The sequence below is a fragment of the Bactrocera dorsalis genome, chromosome 3 (assembly GCF_023373825.1).
Source record: "Bactrocera dorsalis isolate Fly_Bdor chromosome 3, ASM2337382v1, whole genome shotgun sequence".
Taxonomy (NCBI): domain Eukaryota; kingdom Metazoa; phylum Arthropoda; class Insecta; order Diptera; family Tephritidae; genus Bactrocera; species Bactrocera dorsalis.
In genome coordinates this window covers 45,881,025-45,900,979 of record NC_064305.1, presented here as the reverse complement: position 1 = coordinate 45,900,979, position 19,955 = coordinate 45,881,025, and the positions used below count along the sequence as shown (strand labels likewise).

The following is a 19,955-nucleotide window of genomic DNA, read 5'->3' as shown; positions in this document are numbered from 1 at the left end:
ATCATGACTTCAGTCGTCGATGGAAAAATTATTATTTAAAGGACCTCCACAGAAGGTACCGATGGAAAATCACAGAAAACGCGCCTAAGCTTGGAGATTGTGTCTTAATCAATGACGATTGTCTCCCCCCTACCGAATGGCGGCTTGGCCGCATAGAGAAGCTCTACTACGGCTCCGACGGTCATATTCGCGTAGTCGATCTCCGTACACAAACGGGAAAGCTAACCAGGCCGCTCGTTAAGCTATGCTTTTTGCCACGGATAAAACCGAAAAGTAAGCCGAAAATAACGTAATCGTAATCAATAAACAAAGAGACAGAATAAATGATAGCAAAATTATCAATTATGGAGGATGGAGTCATGTGTAGAAGTTCACGCAAGTGAGGAAAGTTCTCTGATCGCCATTCACTTGGGAGTGGCCAGAAACGATTCTTTTACATATGACTCAAGCAGCTCACGACTTCCGGTCTTTGACCAAGTATCCTCTGGGTAGCCTAAGAACATCCGTTTGAAGGCGAGCTAACGTGAGAAGGCGAAACATCCCCTGCATAGGGTTGTGCGCTGGGTTTGGGACCCGCCACGTAAAAAAACACCCCCAATGAAAAAGCAAACACAGCCTCGGATGAGAGACCCCCCTTTTGATGACGACCATGGCAAACGAAATAAGGACTATGATTTGAGGGCATGCACCTGGAATGTCCGGTCCCTTAATTGGGAAGGTGCCGCTGCCCAGCTGGTAGATGTCCTCGTAAAGATAAAGGCTGACATCACCGCCGTCCAAGAAATGCGATGGACGGGACAAGGACAGAGACGAGTAGGTCCTTGTGACATTTACTACAGTGGCCATATAAAGGAGCGCAAGTTTGGTGTTGGATTCGTGGTGGGAGAGAGACTCCGTCGCCGAGTACTATCATTCACTCCGGAGAATGAACGTCTAGCCACAATCCGCATCAAAGCGAGGTTCTTCAACATATCGCTGATTTGCGCCCACGCCCCGACGGAAGAGAAGGACGATGTGACCAAAGATGCCTTTTATGAGTGCTTGGAGCGCACTTATGAGAGATGCCCCCGCCACGATGTCAAAATCGTGCTTGGCGACTTCAACGCCAGGATGGGCAAAGAAGGTATCTTTGGCACTACGGTCGGTAAATTCAGCCTCCACGAGGAAACATCCCCAAATGGGTTGAGGCTGATCGACTTCGCCGGGGCCCGAAATATGGTTATCTGTAGTACTAGATTCCAGCATAAGAAGATACATCAAGCTACCTGGCTGTCTCCGGATCGAAAAACCACCAACCAGATCGATCATGTTGTGATAGACGGAAGACACGTCTCCAGTGTTTTAGATGTGCGTGCGCTCCGAGGTCCTAACATCGACTCGGACCACTATCTTGTTGCAGCCAAGATTCGCACCCGCCTCTGTGCAGCAAAAAACGCACGCCAACAAACACAAGGAAGGTTCGACGTCGAGAAGCTGCAATCACAACAGACACCCGAACGATTTTCTACTCGGCTTGCACTCCTGCTCTCTGAGAGCACTCGTCAACAACTCGGTATAAGGGAACTGTGGGACGGCATTTCAAACTCCTTACGTACAGCTGCAACCGAAACCATTGGTTTTCGGAAAGTGCAAAAGAACAGCTGGTACGATGAGGAGTGCCGTGTCGCAGCGGAGAGAAAACAGGCTGCCTACCTCGCAACGTTACGATCGACCACAACACGTGCGGGATGGGATAGATACCGAGAGTTGAAGAGGGAAGCGAGACGCATTTGCAGACAGAAGAAGAAAGAGGCCGAAATGCGTGAGTACGAACAGCTTGATAAGCTGGCCGACAGGGGTAATGCTCGAAAATTCTACGAAAAAATGCGGCGACTTACAGAAGGTTTCAAGACCGGAGCATACTCCTGTAGAACCCCCAAAGGTGATCTAGCCACCGATGCCCAGAGCATACTTAGATTATGGAGGGAACACTTCTCCAGCCTGCTGAATGGCAGTGAACACATAGCACCAGGAGAAGGCGAACCCGATACCCCAATCGATGACGATGGAGCAGACGTTCCATTGCCCGACCATGACGAAGTTCGAATAGCAGTTGCCCGCCTGAAGAACAACAAAGCGGCAGGGGCAGACGGATTGCCGGCCGAGCTATTCAAACACGGCGGCGAAGAACTGATAAGGAGCATGCATCAGCTTCTTTGCAAAATATGGTCGGATGAGAGCATGCCCAACGATTGGAATTTAAGTGTGCTATGCCCAATCCATAAAAAAGGAGACCCCACAATCTGCGCCAACTACCGTGGGATTAGCCTCCTCAACATCGCGTACAAGGTTCTATCGAGCGTATTGTGTGAAAGACAAAAAAAAAAATCAACAACCGACCAGATATTCACCATGCGCCAAATCTTGGAAAAGACCCGTGAAAGGAGAATCGACACTCACCACCTATTCGTCGATTTCAAAGCTGCTTTCGATAGCACGAAAAGGAGCTGCCTTTATGCCGCAATGTCTGAATTTGGTATCCCCGCAAAACTAATACGGCTGTGTAAACTGACGTTGAGCGGGACCAAAAGCTCCGTCAGGATCGGGAAGGACCTCTCCGAGCCGTTCGATACCGAACGAGGTTTCAGACAAGGCGACTCCCTATCGTGCGACTTTTTCAATCTGCTGCTGGAGAAAATTATTAGAGCTGCAGAACTGAACCGAGCAGGTACAATCTTTTATAAGAGTGTACAGCTGCTGGCGTATGCCGATGATATTGATATCATCGGTCTCAACACCCGCGCCGTTAGTTCTGCTTTCTCCAGACTGAACAAGGAAGCAAAGCAAATGGGTCTGGCAGTGAACGAGGGCAAGACGAAATATCTCCTGTCATCAAACAAACAGTCGTCGCACTCGCGACTTGGCACTCACGTCACTGTTGACAGTCATAACTTTGAAGTTGTAGATAATTTCGTCTATTTAGGAACCAGCATTAACACCACCAACAATGTCAGCCTAGAAATCCAACGCAGGATTACCCTTGCCAACAGGTGCTACTTCGGACTGAGTAGGCAATTGAAAAGTAAAGTCCTCTCTCGACGAACAAAAACCAAACTCTATAAGTCGCTCATAATTCCCGTCCTGCTATATGGTGCAGAGGCTTGGACGATGACAACAACCGATGAGTCGACGTTGCGAGTTTTCGAGAGAAAAGTTCTGCGGAAGATTTATGGTCCTTTGCGCGTTGGCCACGGCGAATACCGCATCCGATGGAACGATGAGCTGTACGAGATATACGACGACATCGACATAGTTCAGCGAATTAAAAGACAGCGGCTACGCTGGCTAGGTCATGTTGTCCGGATGGATGAAAACACTCCAGCTCTGAAAGTATTCGACGCAGTACCCGCCGCGGGAAGCAGAGGAAGAGGAAGACCTCCACTCCGGTGGAAGGACCAAGTGGAGAAGGACCTGGCCTCGCTTGGAATATCCAATTGGCGCCACGTAGCGAAGAGAAGAAACGATTGGCGCGCTGTTGTTGACTCGGCTATAATCGCGTAAGCGGTGTCTACGCCAGTAAAGAAGAAGAAGAAAATTATCAACTAGTAATAAACCCTAACACAAGACAAAAACAAAACAAGGTCGATCCATATGACGACGCACTCACGCCACCTTACGTGGCACCAACGGCCATATGACTATATGCACAAGTATATATGATAATTAAAATTGCTATTTTCATAACAGATCCATATGGATGCCGAGATGCCAATTGTGCCTACGCCCACTGTGCGTTCCGCCGTCACGGTTCCGCGCCCTAGAGCTATCCCAGGAGCAGCGCCGCGCACAACCATCGCTGCCGCACCTCCCCGAGAAACTCCATCGGCTCCGCGCAGTGACACGCAAGTACGGGCTCCGGAACCGCCACAACTTCAGTGCGCGCCGCCGGCATCGATTGCCACATTGTGGCATCTTCAAGGGAATGACACCTCAGCAACGCCAGCAGGTCGCCCAGGCCCACGGTCATTGCTTGAATTGTCTGGCGCCTACCCATCTAACGCGCGAATGCGCCACCGGGTATCAGTGCCAGGTGTGTATGGGTCACCATCACACGATGCTCCACCGCAATACCGGACCCGACGTCGAACGTCATCATGCCCCCCGGGGCCGTACTGCCAGCCGACGACTCCCGCGACCGCAACCGCGAAGGCAAGCCTTCCCTTCGGAGGAGTCCCGCTTCTGGCGTCAACGTCATACCACCCCGTATCGGAGGCGCCATCCTAGGCCGCAAGCCCGCCGTAAGACGGGCCTCAGCAACGTTGTAGCGACTCTACAACAACTACAGAGGTTACTAGGCTAAACACTCGCCTAGGGGGGCCAGGATGTATAAATGAGCATCCTCCCCCGGCATCCACATATACACCACACTATTACACCACATCACCTCAACCTCCCAACACCAACACGCAGCTTCACCATACCCACCATCAACGCTTACAACCCACATTTCACACTACTCGCGAGAGCACCACACATCGACACCCACATACACGTACACCAACCAACCACATCACACCATCTGATCGCACACACCACAGGGAGAAAAGGAATAAACAAGGAGATCGCAAATGCACTTCACTTTTGACCTTCACAGCGACTGGTACGCCCGTGCGATTTTTTTCGACTTTCGGCCAACTCGATTAGTGCGCATCTTTTTCGCGAGTTATTCACTCCACGTGCGACCGGAGTTCTACCTCAGTTACATTAGACAATCATTATTCACTATTGTCAAATTAAAATTGGGACATTCCCCATCTTTTTGATCAACTTCACGCGGGTGCATATACATTAACGTTTATTTTTTTTGGAAAAGTATTTTGTGGTATAAAAGGTGAGTGCGGAGTTATTACAAATATGTTAATACATTTCAAAACATTTTATAATAAATTTGTATTATTAAAGTAAAATATTTATGTATAAGAAATTCAGATTGATTAATCAGAAACTTAAATGAAATTATTATTAGATATTAGTACATATACAAAATTGGAAAATTAGTTTTGTTGCTGGAAAAATTGACGGATTATTGATTGCTTTAGGTTGGTATGCTTCCATTTTAAAGGATATAAAGTCTCTAAGTTGTGCAATTTCATTTCAATTAAAGAGCGTTGCTAATGGAATCTGAATTTTAAGCTCAAACAGTTCGACATTTGAATTTTGTATAAGCCCAGATTTTCGATTTTTCAATTTTGTCCCAAGAAGCTTTAATAAAACACAGAGCATCAGCATCAAGTACATTTATTTTTTTGATAATCTGATGCGAATTTAGCTGGCTCCATATTTGATCTAAAATAAACGAACCACTCTGTCACAATATCTATTGTCGATTTCCAATCAATTGGTAAATCGGTAATCTCGGGCTGCCCGTTTTTCCAATGACTGATAGCTTTCCTTTTTGTCCAATCATATTGACGCAATACATAATGGTAAGTCTTTCCTTCGACAAACTACCACGAGTACATTTCTGTGGCTTAGAGCCAACGTTTTGTTAAGCATGGCTCGAAATAAGATACCACTTTCATAGGCATAGGCATAGATGTGTGCAACATCTCAGGTCTGTACTGACTCAGCAAAGAAGGAAGTTTTCCCTGAATTGGTTTACATCTTCTGGAGTAACACTATAAGCTTCACCCGATATGCATTTAAATGCGACGTTATGTCTAGTTCGCCACTTCTGAAGCCATCTATCTGATGCGGAAAATGTTGTGGATCCTTTGTGTTCTGCTATTTCTTTGGCCTTAGATTTTATTATTGGACCTGAAAGAGCGATGTTTTTGCTTCTTGCTACTGCGAACCAGTCATAACACAACTTATCGACCTGAGAGCCCTTATTTCTGAGGAAACAATTTTTTTGGTTAATATAATATTAAACCCAGACTTCTATTTAGCTTTGATGTCTTCTTTATTTTTGATAATTACTGCAGTTTGCGTTTTTCCAATGTTAAACCTTAAGGCAATCATAAGAATGAATTGATGGCTGATCACTAAAATTACAATAATGCTACCTCTTTGAAATATCACGTACAGAAATTTTTTCTTTTTCTTGGAAATTTATTATTTCCATTTATTTTAAGGAAAGCGCATTTCGCGATGCCATTCTGATCAATAGTTACACACAAGTGATGGTTTTCAACTAATGTTTATCAAAATAGTACAGCATAATCGCAGTAGCCCCGGCATTTTTTGCCTATGAACAAAATACGGGGAATCGCAGCTTAACGCACATTACTTCTCTGTCGCATGTTGCTAGCCACGACTGGGATAAACTTTGATAAAGTATGGGAATATGATTTCTTCTTTACTTGTTTATAAATTTGTAAATTATGAGAAAACTGTATAACAATTTGGAAGAGGGGAGAGAGCAACTCACCCACACAAACACTAAATTATGGTTGTATGCGTTTGCTGACCAATGATTTAAAAACTGGATAAAGCAAGACAAATGGTGAAGTTTAAGAAAGAGTTGTCCATTCATGGGAAATGTTTCGTAATAAAAAAATGTCCACGTCCGTTACTTTTCCAAATATGAGCGCAATATGTCAACTAATTTGTATACATCCGCTATTTACATAAGTTGGCAAACCTCAATAGTGCCTTGCGATTTTTACAACAGATAAAAATATCGAACCAAAAATTTGTCTCAAATTGTGTATTTCTAACCAAATTTTGTTAGCGGAATCGTTATCAATGTTAAAACGCTTATGGTGGCTCAGTTTTATTAAAAATACAAGCCTACGAGTGAAGGATATTATTCTTGAAAAGCGTCAGGCAAGTTTTAGAGAGATGGCAAGACAGCTCGAAATCTCTCGCGAGTCCGTTCAAAAGATTTTGATGAATATTTTGCGTATAAAACGCGTTCTTGCTCGACTGCTCTCGATAAAGCAAGCCGGTTTTTTCAAAAATGGTATCGTAAACCGGTCTCTTTGGACATATTTCATCGTGCGAATTCTAATCCGTTTGTGTCGATGAGACATGGATTTATGAGTTTGAATCATCGGATTAGGGGGAAAAAAAGAGCCGAAATGCAAAAAAACACCCAAAAGCCGCTCAAAAATCAAGGTTATGGTCATTGTTTTTTCGATATTCGTGGTTTGGTGCATCATGAATTTGTTGCGAAGAGACAGATGATCAAAGAGTTCCATTTGACGGTATAGAAGCGTTTGCGTTAAAACATTTGTTGTTAGTGTATTACTTTGAAGGCGATAAAAATAAATAATGATGAATAATTAAACATTTTGCGTTTTATTTATAATTTCCGGGTATTTCACAATGTAAAGCTTGTCTTGTAAATTAAATATATTTTTAACGCGTATTCTTCAAATACAACTGTTATACAAATATACAAAAATAAAATGATTGCATATAATAAAAGTTTTCTTACCTGTTCTAAAACTCGGACTGCTTTATCATAATTACCATTTATTGTATGAAACCTGGCCGACTCTGTAATCCACTACAAATAAAAAGATTTATTCGGTAAGAATTCTGTGAGCAATTAATGAAATAAATACTAAGTTGAATGCCCTTGAAATAAAGGTTACTTTTAACTGTTAATAAGTGGGTAATTTTATTACCCACACAACTGTCTTATAATTATAAAAGTATTGACAGCATGCAATATTCGGAATTTACTTTAACCCTCTATCCGACAATGCTACCAAAAGGTATAGTTAAGCACAATTGCAATAGCGCAACAGCCCGAAGAGTTTTTACCGTTACCTTTGTAAATTTCTGTTGTAAAATGTCACAGCTGCATTAAACAAGCATTTGCATCCTCTTTGCTTATGAGTTCAGGCGCCAGTGATCAGTCAATGTCAAAAGTTGGTGTGAAGATCAGCAAAAAATTATTTTAATGCAAAGCGCATTTTCAGAAAATGTAAAAAAATAATAATTGTGCTACAATTGTTTTTGAAAAAATATCACGGTATAGATACAATATTTTGGTTTACTAGTATAAAGTTTTTTGTGAAAAAATTTGTACAGACAGGCTTCTAGCAAGCTAAAAGTTCACTACTCCTAAAAGCACACTTGCCGGCGCCCGCTCAAAAATTATTTCGTTGTAAGTATGTAAATTCTATTCGTAATTATTTTAAGATGTTTAAAAGTAAATAGTAATTTATAAAATTATGTTTTGTAGTTGAAAGCAAAACATGTAACTATTATAACATATTTTATACATTATATATTTTTTTTAATAATTTGTATTGTGTTTCGTAGTCGTAAGCATGTCAAATAATCGGAAGCGTTACAATTTGTCGCTTATGAGCGAAGAAGCTATCCAACAATTTATGAATTCTGTTGCTGATGATGATGATTCAGAAGATGATAAAAGCGTGAATGAAGAAGACTTTGACAGCGATGATAGCGCTCAAGAAGTTAACATGCAATTAGCAAATGAAGATTTTGAAGAAATCGATCATTATATTAAGCATTTATATAATGCAAGTGCAATAGATCTTTTGTCATCGACAATTAATATAAGTGTAGATGAACCTAATGAGTCTACTCCACCTTTTTCCGAGCAACCAAGTACCAGCAGTAACGCAATGAATAAAACAACAAAACAGCCACCAAGGAGGAAAAGAGCTTGATCACCGTTACCACAAATTGAAGAAGGTGAAGTTTCTATTCCATCTAACTCTGGTGGATTTTTTGGTTCTGTGAAGCATTGTACACCACAATCTTCACAGTTCAAAAATATAGTTTGGAAAAAAAAAAAACTTGCAGCTACTTCGGAAAGAAATTGTATTCAATGGTGAACAGAAATTACCACAAGCATTTAATGAATTGAATACTCCTTTTAAATGCTTTATATATTTTTTTTACAAATAAATTGCTGGACGATATTGTCAGCCAAACAAATCTGTACGCTCATTAGCAAAACATAAACTCTGATTTCAATTTGACCAGACAAGATTTGAAAATTTACATTGGTATAATATTATATATGTCTGTGTTTCGCTATCCAAATATTGAAAGTTATTGGTCGAAACACTCACTTGAATGTGTTAGAGTTGCGATGCCATCAAAATGATTTTATGAAATCAAGAAATACCTGCACTTCAATGACAGTTCGTATATGAAGAAAAAGGGTGAGGAAGGGTACGATCAGCTCTACAAAGTTCGTCCACTCATAGATACATTAAATGAACGCTGTACCCAAACCACCAAGGCTATGTATTGACGAGCAAATGTGTCCCACAAAGATGATAACAAACTTACGTCAATATATGTCAGATAAACCTCACAAATATGGTGTTAAGCTTTTTTTGTTATGTGACTCATATGGGTTTTCGTATAATTTTGAAGTCTACAGAGGTGCTGGTGATAATGATGTTGTAGCAGATGCACCTGATTTGGGAGCAACCGGAAACGTTGTCGTCCGCTTAACACAAACCGTGCCCAACTTTAAAAATCACATAGTATACTTTGATAATTTCTATACGTCATTGGCTTGTTTATTTACGAAGCAGAGGAATTTATGCACTTGGTACGGTTCGTGCCAATAGACTTCCAAATTGTAAGCTCTCAAAGGACATCGATGTAAAAAATAAAGAACGGGGCTACACCGAGGAATTTGTGGGTACTGCTTTTGGAGTTGACATAACGTCTATACTGTGGAAAGACACAAAATGTGTACGACTTGTTTCCACGTATGCTGGCGTTAAGCCTTTCTGCACTTCTACTGATTCCTGTCAACCCCCAAAAGTGACGCGCTTTGATAGAAAGAAAAAAGAGTATGTGGATATCGATTGCCCAACCATAGTCAAAGAGTACAATCGGCATATGGGTGGCGTCGATTTAATAGATGGCCTAATAGGACGCTATCATATCCGTCTTAAAACCAAAAAATGGACGTTACGTTTATTTTATCATATGCTGGATATAGCGGTTGTCAACGCATATATCATCTACCACCGGATTCATGATGTGGATCCTACGCACAGGCATCGTATTAAGTTGCCAGATTTTCGAGTGGAAATTGCTGATGTGTTGTGTCACCTATCAAACGAAAGATAAAGTGGGTAGACCATCAAGTGCAAGTCCACAAATGAGAACTGGCTATCGATGCACCTATGCACCACCAGCTGGGGCCCATTTCACTAAACTACAATTCTACAAGTTTACAAGTTACAATCACAAGTTTAATTTTCACAAGTGTTGATAAATTGCGTTTCATTAAAATTTTGACAACACTTGTAGTTTTCTGCACTTGTAAACTACAATTTCTACAATTACAAGTTCTTGTATACTTGTGAATTCTTAAATAAAATAAAATATTTTTATAAAGTTATTTTGATAAATTAAACATATGTATGTGTAAATATATGTATATCGATAATTTGTTTTGATTGTTATCACATCCCTAATCAACCAAAACACATGTTGTGTGTGTTTAATGTTGTTTGCTCACTTGTGTTTATAAAAAAGTTAAAAATTGTTTATTTGTAAAAATGGCAAATGAACATAACAAAATTAGTGTAGTGCGGGAGATCTTAGCTGCCAAGGACATTCTCTATTTTTTAGTTACAACTTTTTGTTCTTTATACTTTTTTTTATTAATATTTTTCTTATTTGTAAATTAATTAAAATAATTTAAAATAGTTTGTAGCCTAGCTTGGCCTCTAATGCCTGTTATGGTTTGGCTGTCTTCTTCTACATTATCGGAATCACTGAGGTTAGTAATTGTGTAGTTTTCATCTTCTTCAGTGCGTGAAAAATTGCAAAGTGTAACCGCACAAGTAAAAACATCGCTGGCCATTTCTGGGCTCACCCGCAAATAATTTAAAATGGGAAATTTTTCCTTTAAAATACCAATTGCATTTTCCACAACTCTTCTAGTTGATTTATGGGCATTGAGGAATCTTCTATTATTAGATAGTGGAGGAATCAGCCAATCTTTCAGCGGATATGCTGAATCACCTAGAATGATTCCATTCTGAATTGGACGCCAGCCGTTTTCCATTCTGCGGAACAAACAACTATTCCGCAAGAGTCGTGAGTACTCCCAGGCCAATTTGCATAGGAGTAATAGAACTGGAGATCGGGTCCGCAAACCACCATACACGAAATGGAGTGATTCCATTTGCAGTAACTACGCTTTTTACCACTCTGCACACAGTGGCTTTGCTCACACCATGCAAGTCACCTATTGCATGGTATGTGGTTCCTGTTCCTAGCCAGCGCAACGTAATCAGCAGCTGCTATTGCACCGTTAGAGAATGGCTTCTACTTGTCTTCCTCTCCAGTATTGGACACAACAAATTTAACAACAAAACAAATTTCTCACGTTTTAGCCTAAAACGCCCATTATACTCCAACGTGGATTCCAGGAATTCATATTCCAGACGTGGCCTAAATAGTCTTCTCCTTTTTAATGTGATTTCATTATCGCTTTCATCACTAAAACCGTATAAAAAGTTAATTTTGCGCACACACAAAAAATATGAGTTTCTTAATATAATATAAGTTTCACTTGCACCCGTGTTCATTTATTTATAATATATGATTAGTGGTGTTGCCGCTTATCGATAATTTGTAATAAACCAACAATGCGATTCGATTAATGTGTGTCATAAAATATTAAATATGTATGATTTTGTGTTCATTTGAACTAATTTTTAAAAACAATTTGTTATAAATCAATTTATCATTCACTTGTAACTTGTAAAATTTTTCTTATGGTCTCCGTCGACCCTAAGTTTTTTTTCTACAATTCTACAAGTGTACAAGTGCAAATTTTGTTTAGTGAAACAAGATCACTTGTAAAAGTATCATTTGTAGACTTGTGACTTGTAGAATTCACTTGTAGCTACAAACTTGTAATTGTATTTTTATGAAACACAATGATTCACAAGTTCACAATTTCACATGCAAAAACACTTGTAATTGTGAACTTGTAGTTTAGTGAAATAGGCCCCTGATATTCGATACGATGGGATTGGTCATATACCAGATGTTTTACGGCGAGACGGAAAACATATGTGTAAGATGCCAGGCTGAAAATCTTTAACCCAAATGTATTGCACAAAATGTCAGTTAAATTTATGTTTATCATCGTCAAAAAAATGTTTTAAGTTGTTTCACAAAAAATCATAAACACTTTTGTATTATATATTATATCATAACTAAATTTGAATTTTTACTGCTATGCAATATATATGTTTACTTTATCTTTTATTTTATTTAATATTGTTTGTGAAATAATATAACTAAACTTGAATTTGATACGTTTTACTTTAAATTATTGAAATAAACATTTTTCTTTTAAATAATTTGCAATAAATTAATCCGTATTTTTTTACATGCCAACAGGCAAGTATGCCTTAAGGCAGACCTCACTTTTTCCAACCTGGAAGGTGACCTATTGAATTTTTTTTAAATCTGACTTCAGATTCTTGTTCCTTGTATAAAAATTAGTGTATGGTAATTTTTTCAGCTCAAACAAAAATTGGCCGGTTAGAGGGTTAAAACATTATTAACTTTCCCTGCAGGAATATGCGTACAAATATATACATACAATATGTATATAATTTTTAAATCGTATTCAGGGCCGGCTTAAGGGTATGGTCGTAGAGCCCCGTCCTTTACAAGTTTAAACTTTTTATTATTATTATTTTTTTTAGTTACTCCCATTCATTAGAATATTAACAAATTTCTAAACATTAAATACATCGCTCTTACTTTTCCTGTTATTACACACAAAAGTTTAACCACTAGGGAAATGTGTCGAGCTAAATCGATTTAGCCATGTCTGTTCTTTTTTATAAGAAGCTGCTCATTTGTCGGAACCGGCCATATCACCATATGCGAAAAAAAACTTTTTTATATGACAAAATATCTTCAAGAAATTTATGGCCCAAAGCAGCGATATAATCTACGAACAAATTGCCCAGATCGGACCAGGAATAAAACTGATGGGTGAATTAAGAGCGCACTTTTAGTAAACTCAAATCATATCATGCGCTTTAGTTAAAGTTTCGAAACGGGATTGGGTTAACGAATTGGAATGAACTAATCTCACCTACATTAAGCACAGAATTTATGATATGTATATCCTTCACTTGCGTATTATCGTAACGGCTTTCTCTTTATTTTTCCTTTAAAAAATATCAGCACTATGAATTGTCTGATTTAATAAATTTTCGTAATGTGTCAACATATCAGTGCTGTGGGTATTCCCATTTAATCCTTTTTCTCAATGTGTCCTCAAATATTAAAAGTACAATTTGTACTAAATCGTGTTGATATGGAAAGAGGCTTCTTTGACTTTCCAAATAATTTTAAACAAAACAAATATTTCCATACCGGTCGTTTATTACCATAATTTGTGACATATAAATTCAAATTCAACAACTTCTACTACGGTGTGATCATCAGGAATATATAGAATACGTAGGCTGCTATATATATCTCTGACGTAGGCGACACTAAGTGTTGCCAGGTGCAATCTGATATTTCCATTGGAAAGTTTGACATTTTTTAGCATAACATCACTCAGAACGTTTTGTCATTTAATCATGAATTGTTTTATTTACAGGGAATTAAAAAATTCAAATCGGCCAAAAAACGGAATTAACTCGTGAACATTTTCGTGCGATCATTTTTCACAACTTTCGACGTGGATTATCACGACTAGAGTGTATCGATGAACTAAAATCTTTGTATAGCTATGAAGCACCATCCTATAGCACTGTGAAAAACTGGAACAACGAATTCAATCGTGGCCGACGCTCGCTCAAAGACGAATTCCGTGAAAGTCGTCCAAAAACAGCCGTTGTGCCAGAAAACATCGATGCAGTACGTGAACTGATAATGCAAGACCGTCATGTAATATACATTCAGATAGAGGCATGCCTATGAATTTTTCCCACCAGCATACATTTGATATTGCATGAACACCTGGCCGTAAAAAAGGTTTGTTCTCGTTGGATCCCGCACAATTTGACAATCGCTCAAAAAAAGGCTGGTGTGGATTGGTGTAAAGAAATGCTGAAAAAATACGATCGCGGTGCTTCAAAAGACGTTTATAAGATCGTCACAGGTGACGAATCATGGATCTATGCGTATGAGCCCGAAACAGAACAGCAATCGACCGTGTGGGTCTTCCAAGACGAGCCAAATCCAACGAAAAAAAAAACCATTTTTGTTGATAAATATGCCTATTTACATTATTAGGCCAGAAATATATATAGCAACCCTCGTAATTGTCAGTTTGAAAGGTTTGAAATTTCTAATCTGCCTTATATTATCATGTGAACTGGTATGAAATGAGCGATTTTTGTGGCTCATGAAATACTAGTTAAGAATGGGAAAGTAAAAAAAAAATATTATTCAATTCTTGCATTCGCATATAGACTTCTTCCCACATAATCTGGTCCAGTTCAGTGATAAACAAGCCGAACACTTTTACCAAGAAATGGCTTCGACCGCAAAAGTTTCGATAGAATAAACAAAATAAATATGATGTTTAAAACGAAATAACACCTAAGAAATCTTTCCAAAAATGAACTAAGTTCATACCTGAATTACGATATTGCACATTTGTCCCGCTATAGCCGCTTTATATTCCTCTAAATTATAATTAATAAATGGTCACAATGACGAGAAAAGCTGAAATCCCGTTGACTGCAAGCCTGCCCGTCCGTGCAAGCAATAACTTGAGTAAAAATTGAGATAAAATCTGGTATGTCGGTTCCTTAGTACAAAATAAAAATATCGACTTCGTAGATGGGCGTAATCAGACAACTGCCACACCCTCAAAACGTCATTAAACGAGAACATATACAGTGCCATAACTAAGCACCAAATTAAGATATAAAGCTGTAAATTATTACAGAAGATCGCAGTCGGAACGGACACCCGTCGCTAAATTTTTTTTGAAAAAGTAGGCATGGTCCCGTCCTTTAACAAGTTTAATGTACATTAGGGTGGGTCGATTCCGGATTTTTTTCGATTCGGGATTTCTAATAGTGCGGAAAAGTTGCCTTAGTACTTCCTGATTCCAATGCAACTTTTTGTTTTGAGATCGGATTGCATCTTCAACTCCAACTCCGGCCTTGAAATTTCGGAAATTCGCCTAAAATCGTGAAATTGTCTACCTAGCGCCTGAAATACGCATCTCATGGCAAAATGTATAAAACAAAAGTTATTTGTCGCGTCATTTGCTACCGAACGTGATCATGGCCGTAGGACGAACCGTTCCCGAGATACGAGCGAAAAGGCGGCGCGCAGCTCTCAGCTAACCTGTATTGGTCACCCAGAACCCACCGCGTGGAGGTGGCTGCTCTTCGGGTTCCTCCCAAGCCCAACCCAACCAACCAACCATATGTCAGGCTTGTTTTAGTCTGTCAAATTTATTGATAAAATCAGATTTTGTACCAAACTTTGGCACTTGTTGCCTAGATTTCAGTGTAGAGCGTATAAAACGATCACGATATTGGGGCCCAATAACTTTAGAAGATGCCTCTGTCACCAGTTTGACGGTTCCCTCGACTGCCACGGTGTGAGAGAAGAATTCACTAAATTTCCATACCTCTGCGGTGTCTCTCGACAGCCCTTTTATGAGTTCTTCGTTAGAAACTGAACAAAGAGCTGGTGGAACAGTCAAGGTAATAGTCTTCCAGTTAATCATGTCGTAATAATTATTAGTTTTGAAATTCAGCTTTGGCACTTTATTACATCTAACCCTTCCATTTACAGTGCCAGACTCTGCTTCTCTGGCTGCCAGAAGACGGTCAAGGGCCATCTTTCTGACTTCTATCCGTTCGTCAGTCATCATACTAAGGAGAATGTTTTCTGGAAGAGCAAAGAAAGCATTCTGTTGAATGGATGAATTGACAACCTTGCGCAGTTTAGCTGGTAAGTATCTCGACATAGCAGCATAGAGATGGCGCGAGCCTTCTTTGATTGAACTGTTGAATCATATAGAGAACCACAAAGGTGAGTAAACTGTAAGTATGTACTTGACCCAAATCTTTATTTCCTTTGTTGGTTTCTCAGTAGAAATGTATAATCTCAGAATTCTATTTGCACAGGTGAGCCAGCGAGATTTGCACATGTTACCTGGATGCATCGACGCTAAATCTGAGGAACATTGACCGGAAATAACAGCTTCTGATATTTTATAGAGATAAGCTTGGTCTGTGCTAAGTTGGGTCGGATTAATAACCTCAGAAGGTAATTGGCAGGATGGAAAACTTTCAAATTTGACAACAGGCAACTTCTCACAATCAGGGAGCAGTTTACCTATGTCGCTAGAGAATGTATTTGGACTCTTTGAGACACCATCTATGTGTTCGATAAGAGCACGAAATAGAAGTTCGTTGAAATGTAAAAAACAAACAACCCACTGTAATGGCCTACCTATTCATTCTTTTAGTTTCCGAATGATTCCACCTTTCCAACCTGTGTTCGTGTTGGTGCCATCAGTACCGACAACTTCTAGATGTTCCATATAAACTGATTTGTTTTGTAAATGTTGCCATATAGCTTGCGTCTCATCCTCAGCAGACCCGGAAGGAGAGGTGACGTGGCCAAAGTAATGACAACCAGGTTCCGCTATAAGAGAAATATGTTCCTCTTTGACAGTGTCGAGGTAGTACTTTTCACCTTCGCAGACTTGTGTAAGTGTATTGTCTTTGCGGCCGTCAAAATACAGCCCATATGTTTTGGAGCTTAACTCCAACACTTTTTTTGCCCGACTAATCCTGCATTTGTGAGTGACAAAGCTAGCCTAATCCTCTGTTATCAAACCTGCTTTTTTGGCATCCAGAAAAGCAGATGAAACAATCAAGGCCGCTGCTCTATCACTTACTCCAAATCTTTAGGGAGCTAAAACAGTGTGTTCTAATACTAGTGTGTTTTGTTTGGTTTTAGAGGATGGAAGAGAAAATTCATCATCAGCATCGTTTTTGGAAGAATCCATGTGATACGAACTTTCCTTTCCTTTGGACAAGTGCAAGAAGAAAAATAAATGCATTTACAAGCAGCGATGTCAAATAATTTTCCAGCAGAAGAGACAAAGTCGTCTCTTTTAGAGCTCAAACCTATTGGGTTCCTTAAAAACATTTGTTTAAGAGTCAGAAATTACTTATGGTATGTGGTGAGCATTTGTACAACTCTGGTGTGTGAAACTATCGGAATAGATGACTTTTTGATAGTATTTTCAACCTTTTTTGCAACTATTTCTGTAACCTCTTTACTCCTAGGTTCATAGTTGTCGCCTCGGAGTCGCCCTATACGAAATCTTTCAAACTGATAACACAAAAGAACATCCTGGTAAGTAGGTAACTGGGACTCAGAGAGATTGTACGGATATATGCCAAACACAGGACATTTCTGTCTAAATTTAAATTTAGATACAGACATTTTGAGTTCTGTGTTCTGTTGTGAGAATATAGGTGATAGCACTCGGCGAAATCAACGACAAGAGTGAAGGAACTCGAAGAAAAAATATTTATGTGGAGACCAGTCCGAACGTGTCGTATGGCGCAGGGAAATGAATGTAAGTGATAGAACTCGGCGAAATCATCGGCAAGAGTGAAGGAAATCGATGAAAAAATATTTGTGTGGAGACCTATCCGAACGTGTCCTTTGGCGTAGGTGAATGAATGTGAGTGATAGCCGATTTTCACCTTGCGCTGTGGCGCGCCGCATTTTCACTCGTATCTCGGGATCTTCGGTAGCAAATGACGTGACAAATAACTTTTGTTTTTTACATTTTGCCATGAGATGCGTATTTGAGGCGCTAGGTAGACAATTTCACGATTTCAGGCGACTTTCCGAAATTTCAAGGCCGGAGTTGGGGTTGAAGATGCAATCCGATCTCAAAACAAAAAGTTGCATTGGAATCAGGAAGTACTAAGGCAACTTTTCCGCACTATTAGAAATCCCGAATCGAAAAAAGTCCGGAATCGACCCACCCTAATGTACATACCTCCTAAACTACTACAGACAATAACCAAATTTGCAGAATACAAATCTTAAAAGAACTACTCCCGACAGTGTGAAAATGGACGAAAATCGGAGAATAACCTCGCTCACTCTCGGTACTGTTCAAAACTACTAAATGCGCGATAAATCAATACCTAAATACGCCAGAGACATTAAATTTTACCGCCAATATGGTATGACAGAGTTTTATGGAAGCTGGTATAAAAATTGGACGATGGGCGTAGCCCCGCCCACTTTTTGATGAAATCCCATATCTCGGGACCCAACCAACCAATTTCGACGAAATTTGGTGCGTGACATTCTTATGTTCCTATGTTACGTTGTGAAAATGAGCCAAAATGTCGGTCAATGTATGATATATATAACTGAAATTGAGGGATAACCCTTCTCTTAGCCCTTCCTTATTTGTTTTATTTTAAAATGCCCAGCCCTGGGGGCTGGCAGAGGCTGCATGTGCGCGGTGACCAAGAGCTACCACCTCCTAATCTAGGGTGTTATGCGACCCGTGCTCATTGGATGATTTGCAGCCAGGAGGTAAATTCGGCTGTATTCGTACGGAGCCTTCCCAACACCGGGCCGCCTTGGGAAGTAACGGTGGCGTTACTGCGTCAAGGGGCTCTGGCGCAGCGGACTTTTAGATTCCCCTTCCCTAAGACTAGACCGCGAGGCTCACAACACAGGCCAAACGGTCGTACGAACAAGATGAATCAACAACAACAACAACAACAAACAACTACAACTAAAACAACGGACAATAGCAACAGCAGCAGTAGTACCGAAAGCAAGAGTGGCCCAGGGGCTAGACGAAAGTTTAGCTTCCTGGACGCCCTGTCACCGGAAGAACGAGCACACTCTGAGGAGCACGCGCGCGACGATGACGATGTGCCCTCCTGCAGCGGCACTCAGCGTAGTGTGTCAACCGTGACCACGGTAAATGGCGCAAACGCTGCCCCCGCAATCCCCTCGAGCAGGATCGACTGCGGAGAGGAGGGTGGTTTCACGAAAGTGGAATCAAGGGGTGAACGTAAAAGGAGACGGCAACGAGGGAACATTCCATGTACCCCGGAGCCAGGATGGCCAGGAGGTCATGACGACCCACGTAGAGCGAGAATGAGTGGAGCCACTCTTAAGTGGTACCTGAGATTCCTCGAAGACGGCATGACACCGGAGTCAGCTGAAAAGCGGGCTCTGAGTAGGAGCTGTGGCAACAACCCCTCTCCTAATAATGCACGACGCACAAATGCCAAGGGTGGATCGGCTGCAATAAGACGCAGAAATCGGAGGCGTCGCCGAGCTAAAGCAGCCTCGTCGGAGGGACGGAGCGAAGTAAGGCCGGCGTCCCAAGAGGCACCTAGTCGTATGGAGAAAAGAAAGAGTGGCCAAATACAACCTCAGGAGCCACCAAGGCCCAAGAGAATATGGGAAGATAAACGACAGGAGGCCAGTGGAAATCGCTCCAACCCCAACCAGCAGCCAATAAGTACCGCAAGCCGCAAATACTCGGAAACTGTGAGTAGCATCCAGATGGCTATGTTGCCCCGCAACTACCCGGCGGAGGCCCTAGGGTCCGGACAGCTGACGGCTCTCCAGGACTGCCTTGTAAATGCCCTATCTATCGGCGACAGCTTCACCGGCGCCTTTAACGGCATTTTCTTTAAGGGCGGCATGCTGCTGGTCGACTGCCAGGATGAAAAGTCGGCCACCTGGCAGACAAGAGGTACGACTTCGCGCTCAGTCTGGTGAGAAACCAGAACGAAGGTTTAAGTACCTCGGCGTGGAAGGTCGTAGCAAGCAATGTTGAGGGTTCTGGGTGGAACCTCAACATCACGATGGACGACGAATCCTATAAGTACATCAGGCAGAAGGGACTCAGGTTGAATTTCCGCTTCGGCAAGATTGTCGTGAGGCCATGGAGACCTAAGGCTACGTCTACGAGCCAAGGAACTACGACGGGGATGACC

At 40.8% G+C, this 19,955-nt stretch overlaps 2 protein-coding genes across 19 annotated transcripts in view; one reads left to right on the top strand and one right to left on the bottom strand.

The window, feature by feature from the left end:
* Positions 1–19,955, bottom strand: part of LOC115066185 (synaptic vesicle 2-related protein) — a 795,221-nt gene that overhangs the window by 181,683 nt on the left and 593,583 nt on the right. For all 18 annotated transcript variants that reach the window (XR_007422134.1, XR_007422133.1, XM_049451314.1 and 15 more), the window contains one exon: positions 7,421–7,492. Coding sequence is in view for 16 of the 18 variants with exons in the window: in XM_049451314.1 (XP_049307271.1) it covers positions 7,421–7,492 (72 nt within the window). In the remaining 2 variants the exon portion in view is untranslated. The remainder of the gene's footprint in view (positions 1–7,420; positions 7,493–19,955) is intronic.
* The window catches only part of LOC125777137 (craniofacial development protein 2-like), a 97,888-nt gene continuing 78,251 nt past the window's right edge, over positions 319–19,955 (top strand). The window contains exon 1 of the mRNA XM_049451377.1: positions 319–1,457. Within this exon, the coding sequence (XP_049307334.1) occupies positions 598–1,457 (860 nt within the window). The 5' untranslated portion in view covers positions 319–597. The remainder of the gene's footprint in view (positions 1,458–19,955) is intronic.